The sequence below is a fragment of the Amphiura filiformis genome, chromosome 6 (assembly GCF_039555335.1).
Source record: "Amphiura filiformis chromosome 6, Afil_fr2py, whole genome shotgun sequence".
NCBI classification, from domain to species: Eukaryota; Metazoa; Echinodermata; class Ophiuroidea; order Amphilepidida; family Amphiuridae; genus Amphiura; species Amphiura filiformis.
Genome location: NC_092633.1, coordinates 68,506,132 through 68,525,347, shown reverse-complemented (window position 1 = coordinate 68,525,347; position 19,216 = coordinate 68,506,132). Strand labels below are relative to the sequence as shown.

The following is a 19,216-nucleotide window of genomic DNA, read 5'->3' as shown; positions in this document are numbered from 1 at the left end:
TATGTGACATTGGGGATGATTTGAAGTGACCTCCACTTACGACGAGTCTGGTATTTTTTCTAGCCAGTTGAAATGAGACACATGTAGCAGCCGACAAGTGCATCGTTTTGATGTGGATGTACACATATACAGTTGAAAGCTGGCAACTGCACAAGTTCTCCAAGTGTTTGACAACACCATTTCACCTGTGATTTCAACAAAATGAACCTGCCCCAAAGTGCACTAATTGAAAAACAAAACAAATGTGTTTCCTTATTACAGGCTGTTGACAGGTGTATAAATCTTACAGATGCGTGTGGTGTTGCTGCTTTGCTAACTGCTTTGACAGTAAGTACCAAGTTGTCATATCTTAAGACATAGGTAAATGAAGGGCTAAAAATAGATTAAGCCTTATGGTTTTTGTTAAAGGTTCTATCAGTTATCCCGTTTGAAATTTGCGGGTGGTGTACAAGTGAAGAAAAAGTCTAAATAATTCTCATTAGGTATTCATTACCTGACACACTTGTCCAGTCTTCTGGGGTGGCTGTGTGAACTATGCTTGCCAAGTACACAAGGGTCATGGCAACTATACATATAGATTGATATGTCTACAATAGGCTGTGACATTATCCATTCACTGCCAGGTTACCCAAATAGGCTGTGACATTATCCATTCACTGCCAGGTTACCCAAATAGGCTGTGACATTATCCATTCACTGCCAGGTTACCCAAATGTCACAAATATGTTTGCTGAGGTGATCATCTTAATTGGAAAATTGCAGAAAGGGATCAGCCAGTTAACTGTCAAGAATCAAACCATTGTGGTAGAACATAACTTGTTTTATTTTCATTACATCTCTGGGTTAGTATAGATTAGGTAGTGAGTATATAATTCAGGTCAACTCTGAATATAAAATCAGGTAATTGGTTACATTAAGCTGATAACAGCCATATGTCATTACAACTTGGTTAACATAATTATAGCTAATAATATATCTTTTTACAATAATAGGATTCATTTCAAATGACAACAAATTCATTACTTGCATACAATTGAGCCCAGTTCAAAAGTGGAATGACTTTTAACAGAATGCATGAGATGTTTGTGATCCATTCCCACAGAACCAAGAACATTTCAAAATATATGTTTACAAACCGTAACTAGGAGTCACTTTGTCCCTGTTGGAAATAAGCCAGCATTTCAAAGCCCATTCGATCCCTTATGTGTGAAACCTACAGACATTTGTAAACTTTCAGGAGCTTTTAAATTGGCTTGAGGGTCCACTTTCTTTTTTAACACTGCACCTGCTTTGATAAATAAATGGTAATTTTTATTGTGTGTATCATTTCCAGTCCTTTATCTCAATATAAGGCCTGCCCACATGTTCTTGGTCTTGTGAGTCCTTTAACCTGTCATAAGTCCAAATCCATTATAACTCTAATATGTAAATCCTATAGAAGAGTTACAATATGTTTGGTAGTATATCAATCCCAGGGGTATATTTCACTAAACTTTTAACCCTTTGTAACTCAAGTAAATGTTCGTAAGTTATGAATACCCATTTAGTAGACGTAACTTTACGGCGGGTCCCTGTAGTAAATCCCTAATACTGACAAAGAGAACCATTCCTAAGTAAGTTTAGTGAAATGTAACTTATGATATGTCGAAAGTTACGAATAATTTGTAGAATTACGGATCTTCGTAAAGTTGAGTGAAATGGACCCCTGGTCTCACTTGTCAATCTCTGTTCTTGATTTCAGACCCTGATCAGCAATTACTGCAAGAAATTTGACAGTGCATTAAACATGCTTCACGCTGCATGTGGGTTGGACAGCATGGCGTCCCCAGAGGGAGAGTTAGGAGAAGATTGGAGTAAATTTCAGCATGCTTTGAAAATCATTCAAACTTGTGGTAAGTATGTACCAGAATTCATATACATTGGTTCGCCTCAAGTTTGGAAGTGACGTAGGTGCGTATTTCTTTAGTCACGATATCAAACCGTGCGGGGAATATTAATCGCAAAGAGCATACATACACATGTGCAAGGACAGTTTGCTGGAATACTTGCAGCGCAACCGTGAAGAAGAAGTGATGTCACTACCGAATTTGAGGTTAACCAAAGAATAGCTATAATGTGATGTAGAAAAAGTTGTATGTGCCAAATATACAAATAATAATTGAAAGTGAGTGACGCCTCTTGATCCAGCCTGATGTATGAAGTAATGGCATATTTGTTTGCTTGTTTGTGTAAATGGTTGCACAGTGTGAAGACACACTTGGGTCCTGATGGGACCAGGCTCAAGTAAAACGCACAAGCCATGCTAAAAATCCTATATACAGGCATGCTGGCGTATATGAAGAGAGAAGAAAAAATATAGAAAGAACAAGTCAAGTGAACAGAAGAGTGGAAATTCTCAATCTCAATTGCCAGAGGCTGATTTGTTTAGTATGTTGCAATTCTAAATTATATATCATCATGCGTGTAACTTGCCATGGGAGTAAAGATGGCCGCAAAAACGTCTTTGTGACTTCATTTTTGAACATCTAATTGTGACCTAGCATGCTGTAAAATGGCCTTTTATTATTCTGTGAGCAGTCACATGCTTGAGGTGTCATAATATGATCAACAAGAAGAAAGAATATCATGGCCTCTGCCTTAGTTATTTATGGCATTTTACATTTTTACTTCTGCAACCTTGATGGAGCAGGACTGCTTTACACACCGTGTCACAAATTATAGCCTGTAGAAAAACCATAATGACTGCTGAGAATGATAACATAATCTTATTATGATTAGAAATTCACACCTCTTTAAAGAATAGTGTTGTTACTAAATGTCTCATATATTGTAGGTCCATCATTTATACTGTAGTAATTTTACACCTCATGAAGTAGAATACCAGAAAATGTTGTGTACTTCCATGTACCATCTCCACGTATTTGTTTATCATGATGGTTGTGTAGCCAAACCTGATCACCTGATGCTAGTATTACCAAGGCAGAATTGCTTCCTATATTCCGATAATTGGATGTACCTGATGGATGAGTGTAAACAGATACAATTTTTTCATCATTTTTTGTCAGTGCCACTAGAGGCCAATTGGCATCATAAGAAGTAATAGCAAATGTGAACAAATAATAGCCAGGGATCTGACAGGTGAACTTGTGACTGTTGGTGTCAAAGTTCCCAGCAACATCAGTAATAACAGTGTCAAAGGTCACAATACCAACACCAGATTGGGGACTTGTTTTAGCGACAGTGAATCCAGAAAATCTCATCATTCCAGACTCTCCTTTCTCTCCTCTTGGTCCTGCATTTCCGGGGGCTCCGTCTAATCCATCTTCACCATGGGGCCCTTGGATTCCCACAGGGCCTACTTTTCCTGGGGCCCCTCTAATGCCCACTTCACCTTTTGCCCCAGAAAGTCCACTTGTGCCAACTTCGCCCTTTTCACCTTTCACATGTATTCCAGGCTGACCTATTTCTCCCTTTGGGCCAACTGGCCCCAGAGGGCCATAGCCCCCTGGGGAGCCTGGGATGCCGGGTATACCGTTTACGCCGTTTGCGCCAGCTGGACCTTGACAGCAGCTGTTGCCGGTCATAGTTGAAGGTTGGCCTTCACCAGGTGTGACGGTACCAATGGATGGTGACACAGCAGTGAATAGTAGAATGGTGACAACACTCAAGACAGACATGATGTTGAGTTGTGTTGATTCTGTCAAGGAACAAAACATAACAATGGTGGTGAAAATTAATTTCTCAATATAGCACAAAATAAATATCAGTTAATGGTTTCAACTGTAAATCTTAAAAACAAAGTTGTAACCACTGAATCACTGTTCGACCTAAAATCAAAAATCTATTGAGATCTACATTACCATTTCATTCTATTCATGTTTCTTTTTGTCAGTTTCACATAAAGTGGGTAAAATGCACATTGAGTCAGTGAGGCTACTGCCTTTGTTTCACAAATTAACATTAAAAATCTCTAATACTCATCCAATTATAGCCTTAGATTGCCTTTTGATATCATAATACAAATTTTTTAAATGGACATATCAGCCCTTAAAATATAGGCCAAAACAGCCTCTCATCCATATACTTTGGAAGTACTTGAGCATATTGATGTGTATACTGATTGCATTCCCAGCAAACACTACACTAAACAATACTCAAGTTTTAAATAATTTGGCATAAGGCCCAAAAAAAGAAACATGTTTGTTTCCAGTATTGTGCGCATTGCTTTCTGTTGGCCATTTTTTTACTCCATAGAGTTGTACACATTTTTGATTTTGCATGTATAATGATTTAATGTACAACTCTATGGAGAAGGCAAACCTAACTAATGTGTTGAAGCCATCAAGACCCCAAGCCAATATCTCTCAGAAATGTTGTCCAAGAACATATCTTCAACATACCTGAAATTGATGGTGGGGCAAATTGTCTGACATTGGTTTTCAGGGGGTCAAAATGTAAAAAAGTGGTTTTGCATGGGTAATATCTCAGCTAAATGTATTCTAATATGCTCAATATTGGATAAGAGTAATGTCCTACCAAAGGGCTCTGACTGGCAAAAAAATGGACAATAAAATTATTTTTACTTTTGGAGTTCTGACCCCCAAAGTTGGTCCTGGTTGGACGAAGTTGCATTTTGAGGGCCCTATATCTTTTAAAGTAAAGGGGTTACAAGTTTCCTGATACCAGATTTGATTTCTACACCAAAAAGTACCCCAGGATACATACTTTCAAAGTTTTAAAGGGTTCCCTTTATACATTTATGGACCTCCAAACATCGTCTTTCGCGTTGCGACACATTTTTTACGCTGACCCCCCTAAATTTCAAATTGATGCCACGGGAAAACGAAATGGAGTATGAAGCTCAATTTTTCAGGATTTTACTTTCTCATCAATATCTACCACCACACAGAAAAAGAAAAAAATTGAAGAGGTGCTGCGGTGCACATCCCTGGAGTTGACATGGAATGGGCCAGTTGTTAAAAGTACTTACCAAGAAGTGAGAATCTGGTGTAGCTTGCAGACACTAATGGTGATGGAGCACTATAAGCTAGCTAAATAAAATCCCAAGTTACATTCAAGAAGCAAACTTTCTCTGTGTTAATAACACCCAAAGTTTATGTTTAAGCATGTAGATCCAATAGCAGCCACATCAATACTAAAGAGGATGTAGGTTATGCAGCTAGAAACTTGTAGGCGAAGCAAGATTTCCGCCAGTTATATCCTTGTGATATATATAGCAGCCAAGAACATGACAAAGTTTGAATGGATGCCAACCATCACATTACCGTTTCCTTGTATGTGTGTGTTTAACCTTTAATGGTAATGTTCATATAGAAAACGTTAAATTAATGTGCCAAAGGACAGGGGTGGATCCAGGGTTTGAAAAATGCTGACATTTTGGGGAAATTGGCAATTAGTTTCCAGAAATAATCAAAATTTGCCACATAATGCAGATTTGATGGGGCTAGCACCCGTGTGCAACCTCATGGAATTGCCCCTGAAGGGTCATGCACCTATAAAGCATTTGTTCAGTTTGCTAAGGTTTGGAATGGCAAACTTTCCAAAACATAAAATATATGCATATGTTTCTTAATCCAAAATTTCTTGTGTGAAAAACGGGTACATTTCTTTAAAAGGGCATATCTTTAAAAGTTATGAGCCGATTGAAATAATTGTTTCGGTTTATTAAAGCTAATATAACAAATACTTGATCAACTTTTCTGAAATAGGAGAAAAAGAAGGCGCAATGAAGGCCCTCTTTTTTTTGGACACCCTGTAGCAAGAAAAACATACTCATGATGCATAACTAAACAAGTCTTTAAAACAAGAGAATTGATTAAGTACTTTTTGGAGTTTACCAGGGGAGTTGAACCCTGTATATCCACAGTGCTGGAGTATAGAATGAACTTGATAAGGAAACAGGATAGAACTTAAAGTTAACTGTCAGTGTACCATTGTTGTGGAACAGCAGAAAAATATAACAACATGGAATTCAATTCATTGCAAATTTTTATTTATGTTAATAATACAAAACATTCGGGTGAAGGAAGGGGTGAACATGGTGAAGTTTTATTCAGTTTTTGTTACTGCGCACATCAAATGTTCCAACTTGCGCATTCACATAAGTGGGTGCTCCATTCCCTTCAGGGCGCCAAACTGCATGTACGCCATTCTATATCAATACACAATGTTAGGATTCTCATTTATTTCTCCAATTGTATAAGCCAAACAAACTTTAATAATGATTCAGAAAATATAGTGTTACCTATCTACGACTTATCAGTCAGGAGTTATTAGCGAAAATGTTGAAGGTCAATACTTGGGTTCCACATGGGTCAAAACAGAAAATATCCTCAGATTTTGATGAAAATGGTCTCAAATTATTTGCTTGTTATAACATCCAAAAAAAGAATAGTTTGCACTGTGTAGTAACACAGCGAAATGGGTTAGTACCCATTCAGTCCTATTGATTGTGACCTATTATGCCATTAAATATTCAATATCGAATAGTAGTGCCACCAAATAATTAATGTTGATACTTTTTCATCAACAAACATTCATTAGAAGATATAATTGAAGACCGAATTAAAAAGACTAGTTTGCGTATGATGTTCTGCCAACCAGACCAAAAATTCTGTACTTCGCTGGTCAGCAACCAATCACAGGCTCGCCATCTTCAAGACGCAGTATATGGCCGAGAAATTTGAGTTGATGAATCTTGACTCTGGCAACCAGTGGAGTGGTGTTGGTCAGGTTGTAGATGGTTTCATTTGGAATCCGATCCACACGCTTGATGTTTAACCTGATTCAAGAGTGAATTAAAAATTTTATTGCCTCAGAAATGCCATATTGTATGAAATATGCTATGGTACTCTTTACATCTCATGAAGTAGGATACCAGAAAATGTTGTGTACTTGTTGTCATTTCCGTATAATTGAGTGTTATGGTGGTTGTATAGCCAAACCTGGTCGCCTGATGTTAGCATTACCAAGGCAGAATTGCATCCCACATTACGATAATTGCTTGTTCCTGATGGATGAGTGTAAACAGCAACAAGTTTCTCACCATTTTTTGTCAGTGCCACAAGAGGAGAATTATTATCCAGTGAAAATATAGCAAATGTGAACAAATAATAGCCAGGGATCTGACAGGTGAATTTGTGACTGTTGGTGTCAAAGTTCTCAGCAACATCAGTGATAACAGTGTCAAAGGTCACAATACCAACACCAGATTGGGAACTTGTTTTAGCGACAGTGAATCCAGAAAATCTCATCATTCCAGACTCTCCTTTCTCTCCTCTTGGTCCTGCAATTCCGGGGGCTCCGTTTAATCCATCTTCACCACGGGGCCCTTGGATTCCTACAGGGCCTACTTTTCCTGGGGCCCCTCTAACGCCTACTTGACCTCTTGCCCCAGGAAGTCCGGTCATGCCAACTTCGCCCCTTTCACCTTTCACATGTATTCCAGGCTGACCTATTTCTCCCTTTGGGCCAACTGGCCCCAGAGGGCCATAGCCCCCTGGGGAGCCTGCGATGCCGGGTATACCTGGTACACCCATTGGGCCTTGACAACAGCTGTTGCAGGTCATAGTTGAAGGTTGGCCTTCATCAGGTGTGACGGTACCAGGGACAGTACCAATGGATGGTGACACTGCAGTGAATAGTAGAATGGTGACAACACTCAAGACAGACATGATGTTGAGTTGTGTTGATTCTGTCAATGAACAGTACATAACAATGGTGGTGAAAATTAGTTTCCCATTAAGGGTTTGGATATAGTACATGTATATCTACCTACAGTCACCGGCACTAACTTTGAAGTTGAGCATGTTATGTGTAAGCTTAGCAAGAACGCAAGAAACCACGCTAAGCCAACGCAACTTCAAAACTAGTGCCGGTGACTGGGGGTAGATATATAGACTATAGCAATGTTTGCACAGTATTCTTTCTGGGCCATGAGAGCACATAAAACATATCAAATTGCATTCTGAATACAAGGGATTCTCTTCTGATATCCAATAATTTAGATTTTTTGAAATTCACTATATAATACAAATTTTATGGCAAATTATCAAAAATTGATTTTTGATATTTAACAGTCCTTGAAGTAAACTTTAACTTGAAGTTAACAGTCCTTGGAGAATTACAGACCAATCAGCTTACTCTCAAACACCTACAAACTTTTCGCCAAAGTTCTCACAAATTGGATCACCAACATCCTTGACTTCAACCAACCCAGGGAACAGGCGGGGTTTCGGAGCGGCTATTCTACCATGAATCACCTTCATATCATCAACCAAATTGTTGAAAAGATGGGTGAATATAGACAGCCACTGTGCCTTGGATTCATTGACGAAAAAGCTTTTGATAGCATTGAGATCCAGGCATTCATCACAGCTCTCAAACAGCAAGGTGTCCATCCTGGATACATCCAGATAATAAATACTATCTACACTAAGGGCACTTCCTCCACCTACACAAGGACAGTGATAAGATATCTATCCAACGAGGGGTGTGACAACCCCAGCTAACCATTTCACGCTTTTTTAACGCTAATATTACGCTTCACTTTTGTTTCAAAAATGTTTCAATATTACGCTTAAAAAACGTAAAAGTGTGGAGTTTGATTACGCTTAAATAACGTTCGCGATGAATGTTTCAAAAACGTTATCATAACGTTTTTCTTATCTTCAAAAACCGTGTCACTTTTGGTTTCAAAACGCTTTCAAAATTACGCTTTGAAAATGTAAAAGTGTGGAGTTTTTTACCGCTTTAATAACGCTTCCACAGAATCATACGATGTTCAAACTTCTTGATCTCTTGTGTAGTATAAGACATGAAATATGTTTTGAGGAAGTAACTTTCAATTGTACATTTTACAAATGACCAAAAATATCATCAGAAATTATTTTTAACATGAACCATTTCCCCCGGACCTTTACAATGTATATAAAAACATGTTATGAAAATATGTTCTTTGATGGAATGATGATGCTGATAATGATGACGATGATGCATGATGATGTTGATGATAATGATGATATGAAGATAGTGATGATAAATGACAAATTATGCTTATAAAATAATTGGTTGTATTGGAACGTTTTATAACCGTTGTAATGACATTCTAATATGATTGTTTTAAGAGCCGTAGCATATGTTATTATTTCGTTATTAAAACGTTTTGGTGCAAAGATTCAGCAATCACGAATTCGCAATCACGAATTCAACAGTTACACTGCAGCATTTTTAAAACATTTTTTAAACGTTTCATAAAAACAAAACAAACTAAAACCAATTTAAACCGTTTTGAAAATGTTTTGTGTTTGCTGGGAGCTAGGTGATACCATTTCACCTAAACTGTTTAATGTGGCACTGCAAGAAATTATATGTCATCTGGACAGGGAAAGTAAGGGCATCAGCATAAACAAAGACAACCTTAGTCACCTTCGCTTCGCAGATGACATAGTCATAATAACAGACAATGCTAATGATCAATGATCTGAACCAGAGAAGTAACCAAGTGGGACTAAAGATAAACATGAAAGTCAAAAGTCAGTTTCAACCAGTTCGCCACAGAACAGCTGGTCATGGTAGGGAACACAGAAATAGAAATGGTAGACCAATATGTGTACTTAGGACAACTAATCAACATGACTCACAATCACATGGATGAAGTAAAAAGGAGGACTAGGGCTGGTTGGTGTGCATTTGGTAAGCTCAATGACATCATGAAAAGTAAGATGCCAACTTGTGTGCACTACCAATGACCTACGGGGCTGAAACATGGTCACTTACTAAGAGGATGGAGCAAAAACTGAAAACTGCACAACATAGCATGGAAAGATGCATGATGGGCTTTACCAAAAGGGACAGGAAAACAGTGGCATGGATTAGGAGCCAAACAGAAATTACAGACATAATCGAAACAATAAAAATGAAGAAATGTCATTGGGCTGGCCATCTTGCAAGATCGATCAACAGATAATAGATGGACAAAGAATGTCACAGAATGGAGGCTTTGGCTGGGCTCAAGATACCAAGGCCGATAGAAAGTCATATGGAGGGATGAGATATCAAGTTTCATAGGGATCAGGTGGATGGCAAAAGCAAATGACAGGAATCTTTGGTGCTAACTTGGGGAGGCTTTCGCGCTGCAGTGGGCTGAATACAGATGATGATGATGATGATGATGATGATAATGATGATGATGATGATGATGATGATGATGATGATGATGATGATGATGATGATGATGATGATGATGATGATGATGATGAGTAACTTAATTAATCTAATGATATGTACTTATAGTGGTAGGAAAAGCTGGCGATCATTTTTAAAATTTGCTCTTTCGTATTGAAGATACAAATGTGTATATCTTCAATACAAAAGATCAAATTTTTTAAATGATCATCAGCTTTTCCTCCCAGCTACATACACTTTAAGTACATATCATTAGATTAATTAAGTTTATTTTGAGGACTGTTAAATACCAAACATAAAAAATATCAGATTTTAATAACTTGTCATAAAATGTGTATTATATTGCTAATTTAAGAAAAAAATGTAAATTAAAAAAAAGCATGTAAGTTTGCGAGAGAGAGAGAGGAATCAAAAACAAAAGGTAGGTTAAATGTGAAGAAAACCAAACGACAGACCAACCTGAGGGCTGATTACACTCTCCCGAAAACAACAAAATAATTATACTAAAAACAACAGGCTAAAAAAATTGAGAAATGGAATAGTATGTACATGAATCACCTTCTGGCACTAAATACAATCTAATAAAGTGTCATCAGGACATTTTGACCTGGTATTATCGATGAGATTCATGTTACATATGTATTTTTTTTACCTTTTTTTTTCATGTAAAGTCTAAAAGCTTCTATAAAATTTTGTATTTTACACTATTTTGGCAATTGATCAGGGTGAAAAGGCTTCATTGGTACACAATGTGTGCATGTAGCATGCAAAATTTTCGTATAATACACTATATTTGCCATGATCGGAGTGACATTTGCAGTGGCGGCGCCAGGAAATTTTTTTTGGGGGGGGGGCATTAGGGTGGCAAAGTGAATTTCGGGGGGGGGGGGGGGCAAAATCAACAAATTTTGGGCAAAATTACCGCAAAAAGTGGAAATTTTCGTAATTTTTGGTTTTTCTGGGGGCAACAGGTGGGCAAGAGTTCTGACTGGGGAATTTGCCCCCCCCCATGCCCCCCCTGGCGCCGCCACTGGACATTTGGCTAAAAATGGGCTCCTTGCCCTTTTTTCTTTTCCTTTGCCTTTCTGATTGTTTCTTTCTTTTTTTGTCAGAGATGCACTTACATCTCTCATTGGTTTTTGTCAGGGCCTGTGCTAAGTGAACAGAGAGCAGCTGTCTCTAATCTTCAACAATGTTTCCATACAAATGGCTGCCTCATGGCAATGATGCAAGTAATTTTGCAAGTCCCAACGCTAATTTCATGGTAAAGTAACATGTCCAGGGGGAGGTTAACTTAACTTTATAGGTGATGGGTTATATGGTATGTGCCTACTGACATCAGGAATTAGGACCTGTCAGTATAAAATGTTGTTTTATAAAAGGGGGTCTTTGGGTGTAACAAAATGAAAAAAGGGGCCATTTGGTATAAAATTTTTGAAAAAGGAGTCATTGGGTAGAAAATTATATAACAAATATTGAACAAAACTTTATTTTTTGTTCCAAATTTGCCAAATTTACAATACAAATTTAAACATTTTCACATTTGTTGGCATAGTGTTGATAAAATTCTAGAATAAAAGGTGGTCATTCAAAGGGGGTCATTGGGTATGACTTTAAAAAAAGGGGGGTCGTCAGATATATTTGACTTCAAAAAGGGGGCCTAATGACAGGCCATATACTGTCACTTCTAAAGTTGAGTGACAATACATGTCACTCTGTTATTCATGTCAAGGTTCGAGATATTTAGGCCTACCTTTAAGACCAAAAAGGTTAATGCAAGCAAGAAAGACTAATGTTATGTGACATGATCAAGGGGAATGAGTCACATGTCGGCAATTTTCAATTAGAAGTTTTTTACCTCATTTTCTGGCAGTGTATGAATGCTACATTTTGATGCAAACCCCATAAAAATTGGACATCTGGTTACCAAGTTAAGAGCAATTTATCAATGGCTGAAAACAATATAAAACAAAAGAATATTGAACACTGTTTTTGCCAATATCTCAAAAACAATATTAGCGACATCCGACTCATTCCTCTTGATCATGTCACATATAGGCTGAAAACATCTCATGGTCAGCAGAAATGAGTAACTTGCAAGTTACAACACCAAAACTTACCATTTACAGTTTTACCTACTTCAAGTGAATACTTGTGTTATGGTGATGGTGCACTATGAAATCCTAAGTATCATACAAGAAGCAAACTTTCTCACTGTTAATAACACCCAACCTTTATGCATTAGCTGTAGATCCAAAAGCAGTCACACCAAAAGAGCTAGAAACTTGTGGGTGAAATAAGATCTCCAGCATTAGATACTACATGTATTACTAGGATCAGTTTATAACCTTGTGACATGTATTACATAGTCTACTTCATAGCCCCTTTTGGAAATTCATACATACTATATTCCGTATGCATTCCTCGAGGAAAATAATAAAAATCAAATTTTCTCAGGGTCTACGCTCGGAAACTGCTTATTTTTGCAGGAATCTGTTATCTTAGTTGATTCCTTGCATCATTTCCTTTCTGCAAATGTATACTTTTATATTCATACCATCATTATGTTTAGAGATACAATAAAAAAACAATATCTAAATTACTGAGGAAGGTGTACATAATTATAGTACTTGAATATCAACTCATCTTACAATGATTACAAGTTCAGAACAAGAACCACTCCCATCCAAAAACTGCAACACTCTAGGTAATCTGTGTGATAGACCATGTAACTTTATTACTCATAGGGCGATAAACTACTGGGAACCACTCACTCTTGGAAACCAAGAGTTTCGCTATTTGAGGGGCACCATTGTCACAGTTTCGGCTTTTGCTGCTCGTCCCCCCTCAATCGTGAATAGTCTTTGACAAATACTACACTCTGGACAGAGTGGTCACTGGCCAGGGAGTGTGTTTTATAGAATGGCATAGGTGGTGTTAATTGTTTATCAAAAAGGGAATTTCAAAGCAGTCTATGTATTGTGGCAAGAAACATGAAAAAGATTGGATGGATGCCAACCATCATATTACAGGTTGCCTGTACTTGGTGTGATTGACCTAATAATGGTAATGTTCATTTGGAAAACATTCAATAAATGTGTCAAAGGGGGATCCAGGGTTTGAAAAATGCTGAAATTTTGAAGAAAATTTACAGTTAACTATCTTGCTGATATGACAGAGGCTAGCACCCCTGTCTGCACCCTCTTGGGGTGGTAGGTATTTATTTGTAGCTATATACAGGGTGAATAAAATAAAATGCAATAGGACAAATAATCCATCTTTATTTTAGAACCAGGTTGAACTGTTTAAGTTTTAAAACATATTAATTTGTGACCTTGTGTGAAAAAATGAAGAAATTTGCATTTACCCTTCTGTTTATATCACACCTTTTACACAGTGACACCCAGTTTGAATGTTTGTCCACGAGACATCTGAGTTTTGAATGTCAGCACACTTTTATGTAATGTGGATTTGGAACAACTGCAATTTTCTTAACCAGCGTTGGACGTAAGGCCTTTTTTTACAGGGCCGTAGCAAGGTTGAAAAATGTGGGGCGGCCAAAATACAAATATATGCCGTAATTGAAATAAAGATATAAAGAAAAACATAACAAATTTCTCAAAAGTGGGGTGGCCATGGCATCCCCGCCACCCCTCTTACTAAGGCCCTGATTTTTATGCGAAGCATTATCAGCTTGCACTACATGATTTTTGTTACATATGCACACTTCACTGTATTGAGTAGCATTTTGTTGGCCAAAGCTTCTCTTAACCTCATTGGCACTGAAGGAGAATGGAGTACCCAACATGCTATTGCCCCTGGTCTTGTTTGATAGAAGAAACATTATTTGTTGTCATAATTACCTTTAAAGATGTTCATTCTCTAATGAATGCAAATTGAAGTAGGGGGAATTACAAAATATTTAGTAAGTTGGACATATTGGGAATAGTAAAACTGGAGTTGGAATTGGGCGAGGTATGAAGGACTTATGTATAAGGACCGTCGATGTAAGCATTAAAAATTTAAGTTTCGGCCACTTGTAAATGGTAAGACTGGAACAGTTGCAAAGATAGAGAGCAACGGCTCTTGTGGATAAAGGCATACAAGTCAAAGAAGAAATGGCCATCTGATATTGGTTGAAGAGGTTGGATGTCAACATCCAGCTTCTTAACTGCAGCCTATCCCTTGGGGTCACATCATCTTTATCCAAGAAAGCATATACACTAAGCCAAATACTCTAACATGTCAGTAACCAAGCAGTTGTGCAACTGACACAACAGCAAAATGCACTGACTTTGAACAGCTTCCAGGACCACATTCACAGCCCAATAATTGGCACCCAGCACAAGAAATCTGTGAGAATGCGTATAAGAGCCTTACACAGATGACAATTTTCAAAGAGTAAGTGAAATAGTGTGGAACGGGCGATTTCTGCTTTCCACACACTTTCTTCAAGAAGGTCTTGTTCTACACTATTCCACTTACTCATTTACATTTACATTTACATTTACAGGCATTAATGGCGCCATTCACAAAGATACCATGGCGCTTACAAAAATATACACAAAAAGCCAAATAACAAGAGAACAGTTCAAGAAAACAAATGAGTCTTTAGCATAGACTTGAACGCGGATGTGGTCGCAGCAGATTTTATGTCCACGGGTAGTGAATTCCATGCCGTAGCGGCTGCAATGTGAAATCTGTTTTCGCCAGTCATTCTGTGGCTGCGTCTTGTGCTGGGTGCCATTTATTGGGTTGCGAATGTATTCCAGATAGCTGTTCCATGTCAGTGCCTTTTGCTGTTGTGTCAGTTCAGGCTCAGTAATCCGACGGGAATCCACGATTCGATTCGCGCAAAGATTCTCATAAAACATCAAACGGGGAATTCATATGGATTCGTAATGCATGGCACTTTACAGAAAGACAAAATATCGAGGGTTGACAAACAGAAGGCCTTAACTCACTTTTGGCCATTTTGAGATTTTGGTACCAAACTAATCTGTAATACCCTAGTTCACCACGTAAACTTATGGCTCAAAATTCGGACCGGTCGCCAATAAGTTTACTGCTTTCTATGTTTTGAAATTTGTTGACGTTTTAACGATCCCCGATTGCCGGTCGCTTATTTTAGCCGGGTCACGTCACATGCATGACGCTGGTGGGTACCAACCAAACTTCAGAAAAAGAAAAAAACCTCGATCGCCGATAACGATGTGATGGGACTTACATAGGATTACACAGAGATATTTCTTGCCAAAATTTGACCATTTCTAGGCAAGTTGGCCCTACTTTGTCTGCGTTATATGAAAAAGGACAGTCTTAAGTAAGTATAAGTGCAACGCTTTTGATGTTTTGATGTTTTGGGAGACTGGGAGGGTTCAGAACAAAAAAATGATGGAGCCTATTCTTGACTGTGTAATATTCCTTCAACCAGTTGCCGTGCGGTAACAGTCTTATACGATGGACAGATAGTATCAGTTTGTGAATGAGGACATCGTATAAGTTCCTTGTACTAGTAATACCCACAGATTCTTAAATTCATAAAGCCTTTTAAGGATAGTAATAGGAAGTTGAATTGAGTTAAAACTCAATTCAACTTCCTATTGCATCTATAACACAATAATACTTGGTCACATCTCAATGCAAAATATTATTTTACTCATTTTTCTCAAAAAGGCACTTTTTGAGTTAAGGCGTTCCGTTTGTCAACCCTCGATATGTACTAAGTTTAACTCCTGGTTTGACTATTTATACTTCATTTTCTAAGCAACTGAAACCCCAAAATGGTGAATTATGGTATAATTTACTTAAATCATTAATAATGTGTACAATTTCCAACTTTGATAGTCTTTTGGTCTGATTGAATTAGATTTTGTTACATTGTAAAAGTGTCTCTATATCTCATGAAGCAAAATTCCAGAAAATGTTGTCCACATCCATGAGCTACTTCCTTGTACTATAGTGTCATGATGGTTGTATAGCCAGACCTGGTCACCAGATGCTAGCATTACCAAGGCAGAATTGCTTCCCATGTTACGATAATTGCTTGTTCCGGATGGATGAGTGTAAATAGCAACAACTTTCTCGCCATTTTTCATTAATGTCACTAGAGGCCTATTATTATCAAGTGAAAATATAGCAAATGTGAACAAATAATAGCCAGAGATCTGACAGGTGAACTTGTGACTGTTGGTGTCAAAATTCCCAGCAACATCAGTGATAACAGTGTCAAAGGTCACAATACCAATACCAGATTGGGGACTTGTTTTAGCGACAGTGAATCCAGAAAATCTCATCATTCCAGACTCTCCTTTCTCTCCTCTTGGTCCTGCAATTCCGGGGGCTCCGTCTAATCCATCTTCACCAGGGGGCCCTTGGATTCCTACAGGGCCTACTTTTCCTGCGGCCCCTCTAATGCCTACTTCACCTTTTACCCCAGGAAGTCCAGGAATGCCAACTTCGCCCTTTTCACCTTTCACATGTATTCCAGGCTGACCTATTTCTCCCTTTGGGCCAACTGGCCCCTGAGGGCCATAGCCCCCTGGGGAGCCTGGGATGCCGGGTACACCATTTACACCATTTGCGCCAGCAGGGCCTTGACAGCAGCTGTTGCAGGTCATAGTTGAAGGTTGACCTTCATCAGGTGTGACGGTACCAGGAACGGTACCAATGGATGGTGACACTGCAGTGAATAGTAGAATGGTGACAACACGCAAGACAGACATGATGTTGAGCTGTGCTGGTCCTGTCAATGAACAAAACATAATAATGGTGAAAATTAATTAGACACAAAATAAATATCACTTGGAACCCTATCCCTGCCAATCATCAAAAACCCTTGATGCACAAAGCAATTTAACTGCAAGCGTAAGTATCCCACATATCCAATTTCGTCATGACATGACATGACATGACATGACATACAGGAACGAAAAAAGCTGGGCCTGCCAAGGTGTCTAGCACCCGAGGGCATTGGTGCCAATCCGACTTGAAATGTGGGGGGAGGGGACACTCGGCCTGAATTGTGAAAAAGTGGCTGAAAAGAACAAAAAATGGGCAATTTTACTAAAAGGTGGGGGTATGTCCCACCTGTCCCCCAATGTGGAATCAACCAGAAAATCAATTAACATATATATGTACAATTTGTTTATGTTTTGCAAGGCTGTTATTTAAAGTGTGGAATTTCATTTATAACTTAAAATATCCTTATCTGGGTAATATTTATAATTTTAGATCATTTTGCCTTCTATGTTTTACAGAAATTACCCTTATTCCTTAAAATCAGTGTTTTTTAGACCCTAAATGCATCACACGCGTAACTTGCTTTGCATAAAAAAACACCCCTTTTTACTTGTTTTGTTGCGAGTGATTCCCTGGGAAAATTGGCAAGTTGTAATCTGGCTTTTGTAGTTAGTAAAAATAAAAGAAATTAAATAAAAAAAACTGAACTAAAAAGAGAAAAAAAAAATCAAAAATCACATTTTGTGCTGATAATGGAATCCGGTTGAGAACCCCTGATCCCTACCCCTACTAAGTTAACGCTACCCCATTATAGTTTTCCAGATATTGGGGGGGGGAAGAAAAAGATATATACATAAATTTGAATTTAAACTGAAAATCAGGTTGAGAACATCTGTCCTGCTACCTCCTAACAAATGCCACTAGTCACATAGCCTACGTATCTCTAGATATTTGGAAAAATGAAAAACCTAACAAAAATGAAACAAACACACACACACCTGTTTGTAAATACCTCCAAACGAGGACCTCGACTTAACGAGGATCTAACCGAGGACTCGCACACCTGTATTTAATCGACACACCGTGGACCTCACACAGACACACCAGACAACTTACTATCCAACTGTGACCCGTCCTATAACCCCTCTTATATGCTATCTTATATGCATAGTTGCATAATTTACGTCATCCTGGTCATAGAAACAAACTGAGGACGTCCTCGTTTGGAGGTGTGTCCTCATTTTATGGTGTGTATCCATATGTAGGATCTTGTTTGGAGGCATTTACAAATGCACCCCTACATCCACCGTATACACACCTACATCCCTACATACATGCACACACACAGAAGGAATGCCACATCACAATATGCCCCTTTATGGAGAAATCCAGGAAATAAAATGGAAGAAAGAAAAATAGCAATAACTTGCAATTCTTACTAGCTATTTATAGTACTTACCAGCAAGCAAGAATTTGGTATAATGGTATACAATGTATATAGCTTCCAGACACTAGATCGCTATGAAATAACTAAGCAACTATGAAATCCAACGTTACATAGAAGAAGCAAACTTTCTCTCAGTTAATAACAACCAAAGTGTATGTGTAAATGATCCAATAGCAGTTACACCAATACTAAAGAGGATGTAGCTTATAGCTAGAAACTTGTGGGTGAAAGGAGGTTTCCGGTAGCAATATCCTGGTACTTGGTGTGCTTAACCCTTTAAAGGTAACATTCATCAACTCAAAACTTAATGTTGAAATAGGTGAAAGGACAGGGGTGGATCAAGGGTTTGAAAATTGCTGAAAAATTTACAGTTAAGTCTAATGTATATCATCACAGCCGAGATATTGCCTGCAATATCTCATCTGCGAAGAAATTAGAGCCACATTTTTACAACCGGCATGATGAATATTTTCATCATGCAATTAATTTCAGTTCATCACTAAGAGATAAATCTTGTTCAACTTCATTGCGATATCACAGTGCTGTACACCTTCGATTGGCTGCTGGGAAATCAAGGGTAAACACCAAAGACAAATTCAAACAGTATAGCCACATCTTCCTCATGATAGCATGACTGTCCAAGTCACACTGAAACTAAACTGAATATCTTTGGTTATTAACGATCCAGAGAAGATGAGAAAACATAAAAATAGCACTGGTAATCACACACAAACATGATTTTGTTATGGAAATTACTGTCATGGATCATCTATTATAGCAGACAATAGCATCTTGTCGCTGTACTGAAAAATATACTGACAT

General features: G+C 38.1%; 2 protein-coding genes across 2 annotated transcripts in view; one reads left to right on the top strand and one right to left on the bottom strand.

Annotated features, from left to right (window-relative positions):
- Positions 1-19,216, top strand: part of LOC140155910 (conserved oligomeric Golgi complex subunit 7-like) — a 53,545-nt gene that overhangs the window by 14,568 nt on the left and 19,761 nt on the right. The window contains exons 15-16 of the mRNA XM_072178927.1: positions 262-327; positions 1,742-1,892. Coding sequence (XP_072035028.1) covers positions 262-327; positions 1,742-1,892 — 217 coding nt within the window. The remainder of the gene's footprint in view (positions 1-261; positions 328-1,741; positions 1,893-19,216) is intronic.
- Positions 2,859-18,578, bottom strand: LOC140154112 (uncharacterized). The gene is made up of 6 exons (XM_072176719.1): positions 18,407-18,578; positions 16,103-16,951; positions 8,213-8,473; positions 6,880-7,714; positions 5,286-5,311; positions 2,859-3,697 (listed from the first exon to the last, which is right to left on the bottom strand). Exons 2-6 carry the CDS (start codon positions 16,929-16,931, stop codon positions 2,859-2,861), a joined length of 2,790 nt encoding a protein of 929 aa, XP_072032820.1. The 5' UTR covers positions 16,932-16,951; positions 18,407-18,578.

What these genes read in the sequence shown, in the direction of transcription:
- LOC140154112 (XM_072176719.1), bottom strand. Translation starts at nt 16,931, where the DNA reads ATGTCTGTCTTGCGTGTTGTCACCATTCTACTATTCACTGCAGTGTCA. An exon ending in GGTTGAAGTCAAGGATGTTG is followed by an intron (nt 7,715 to 8,212) that starts GTGATCCAATTT and finishes GTTCATTGACAG; the next exon opens with AATCAACACAACTCAACATC. An exon ending in CACACACATACAAGGAAACG is followed by an intron (nt 3,698 to 5,285) that starts GTAATGTGATGG and finishes GTTCCTTGACAG; the next exon opens with AATCAACACAACTCAACATC.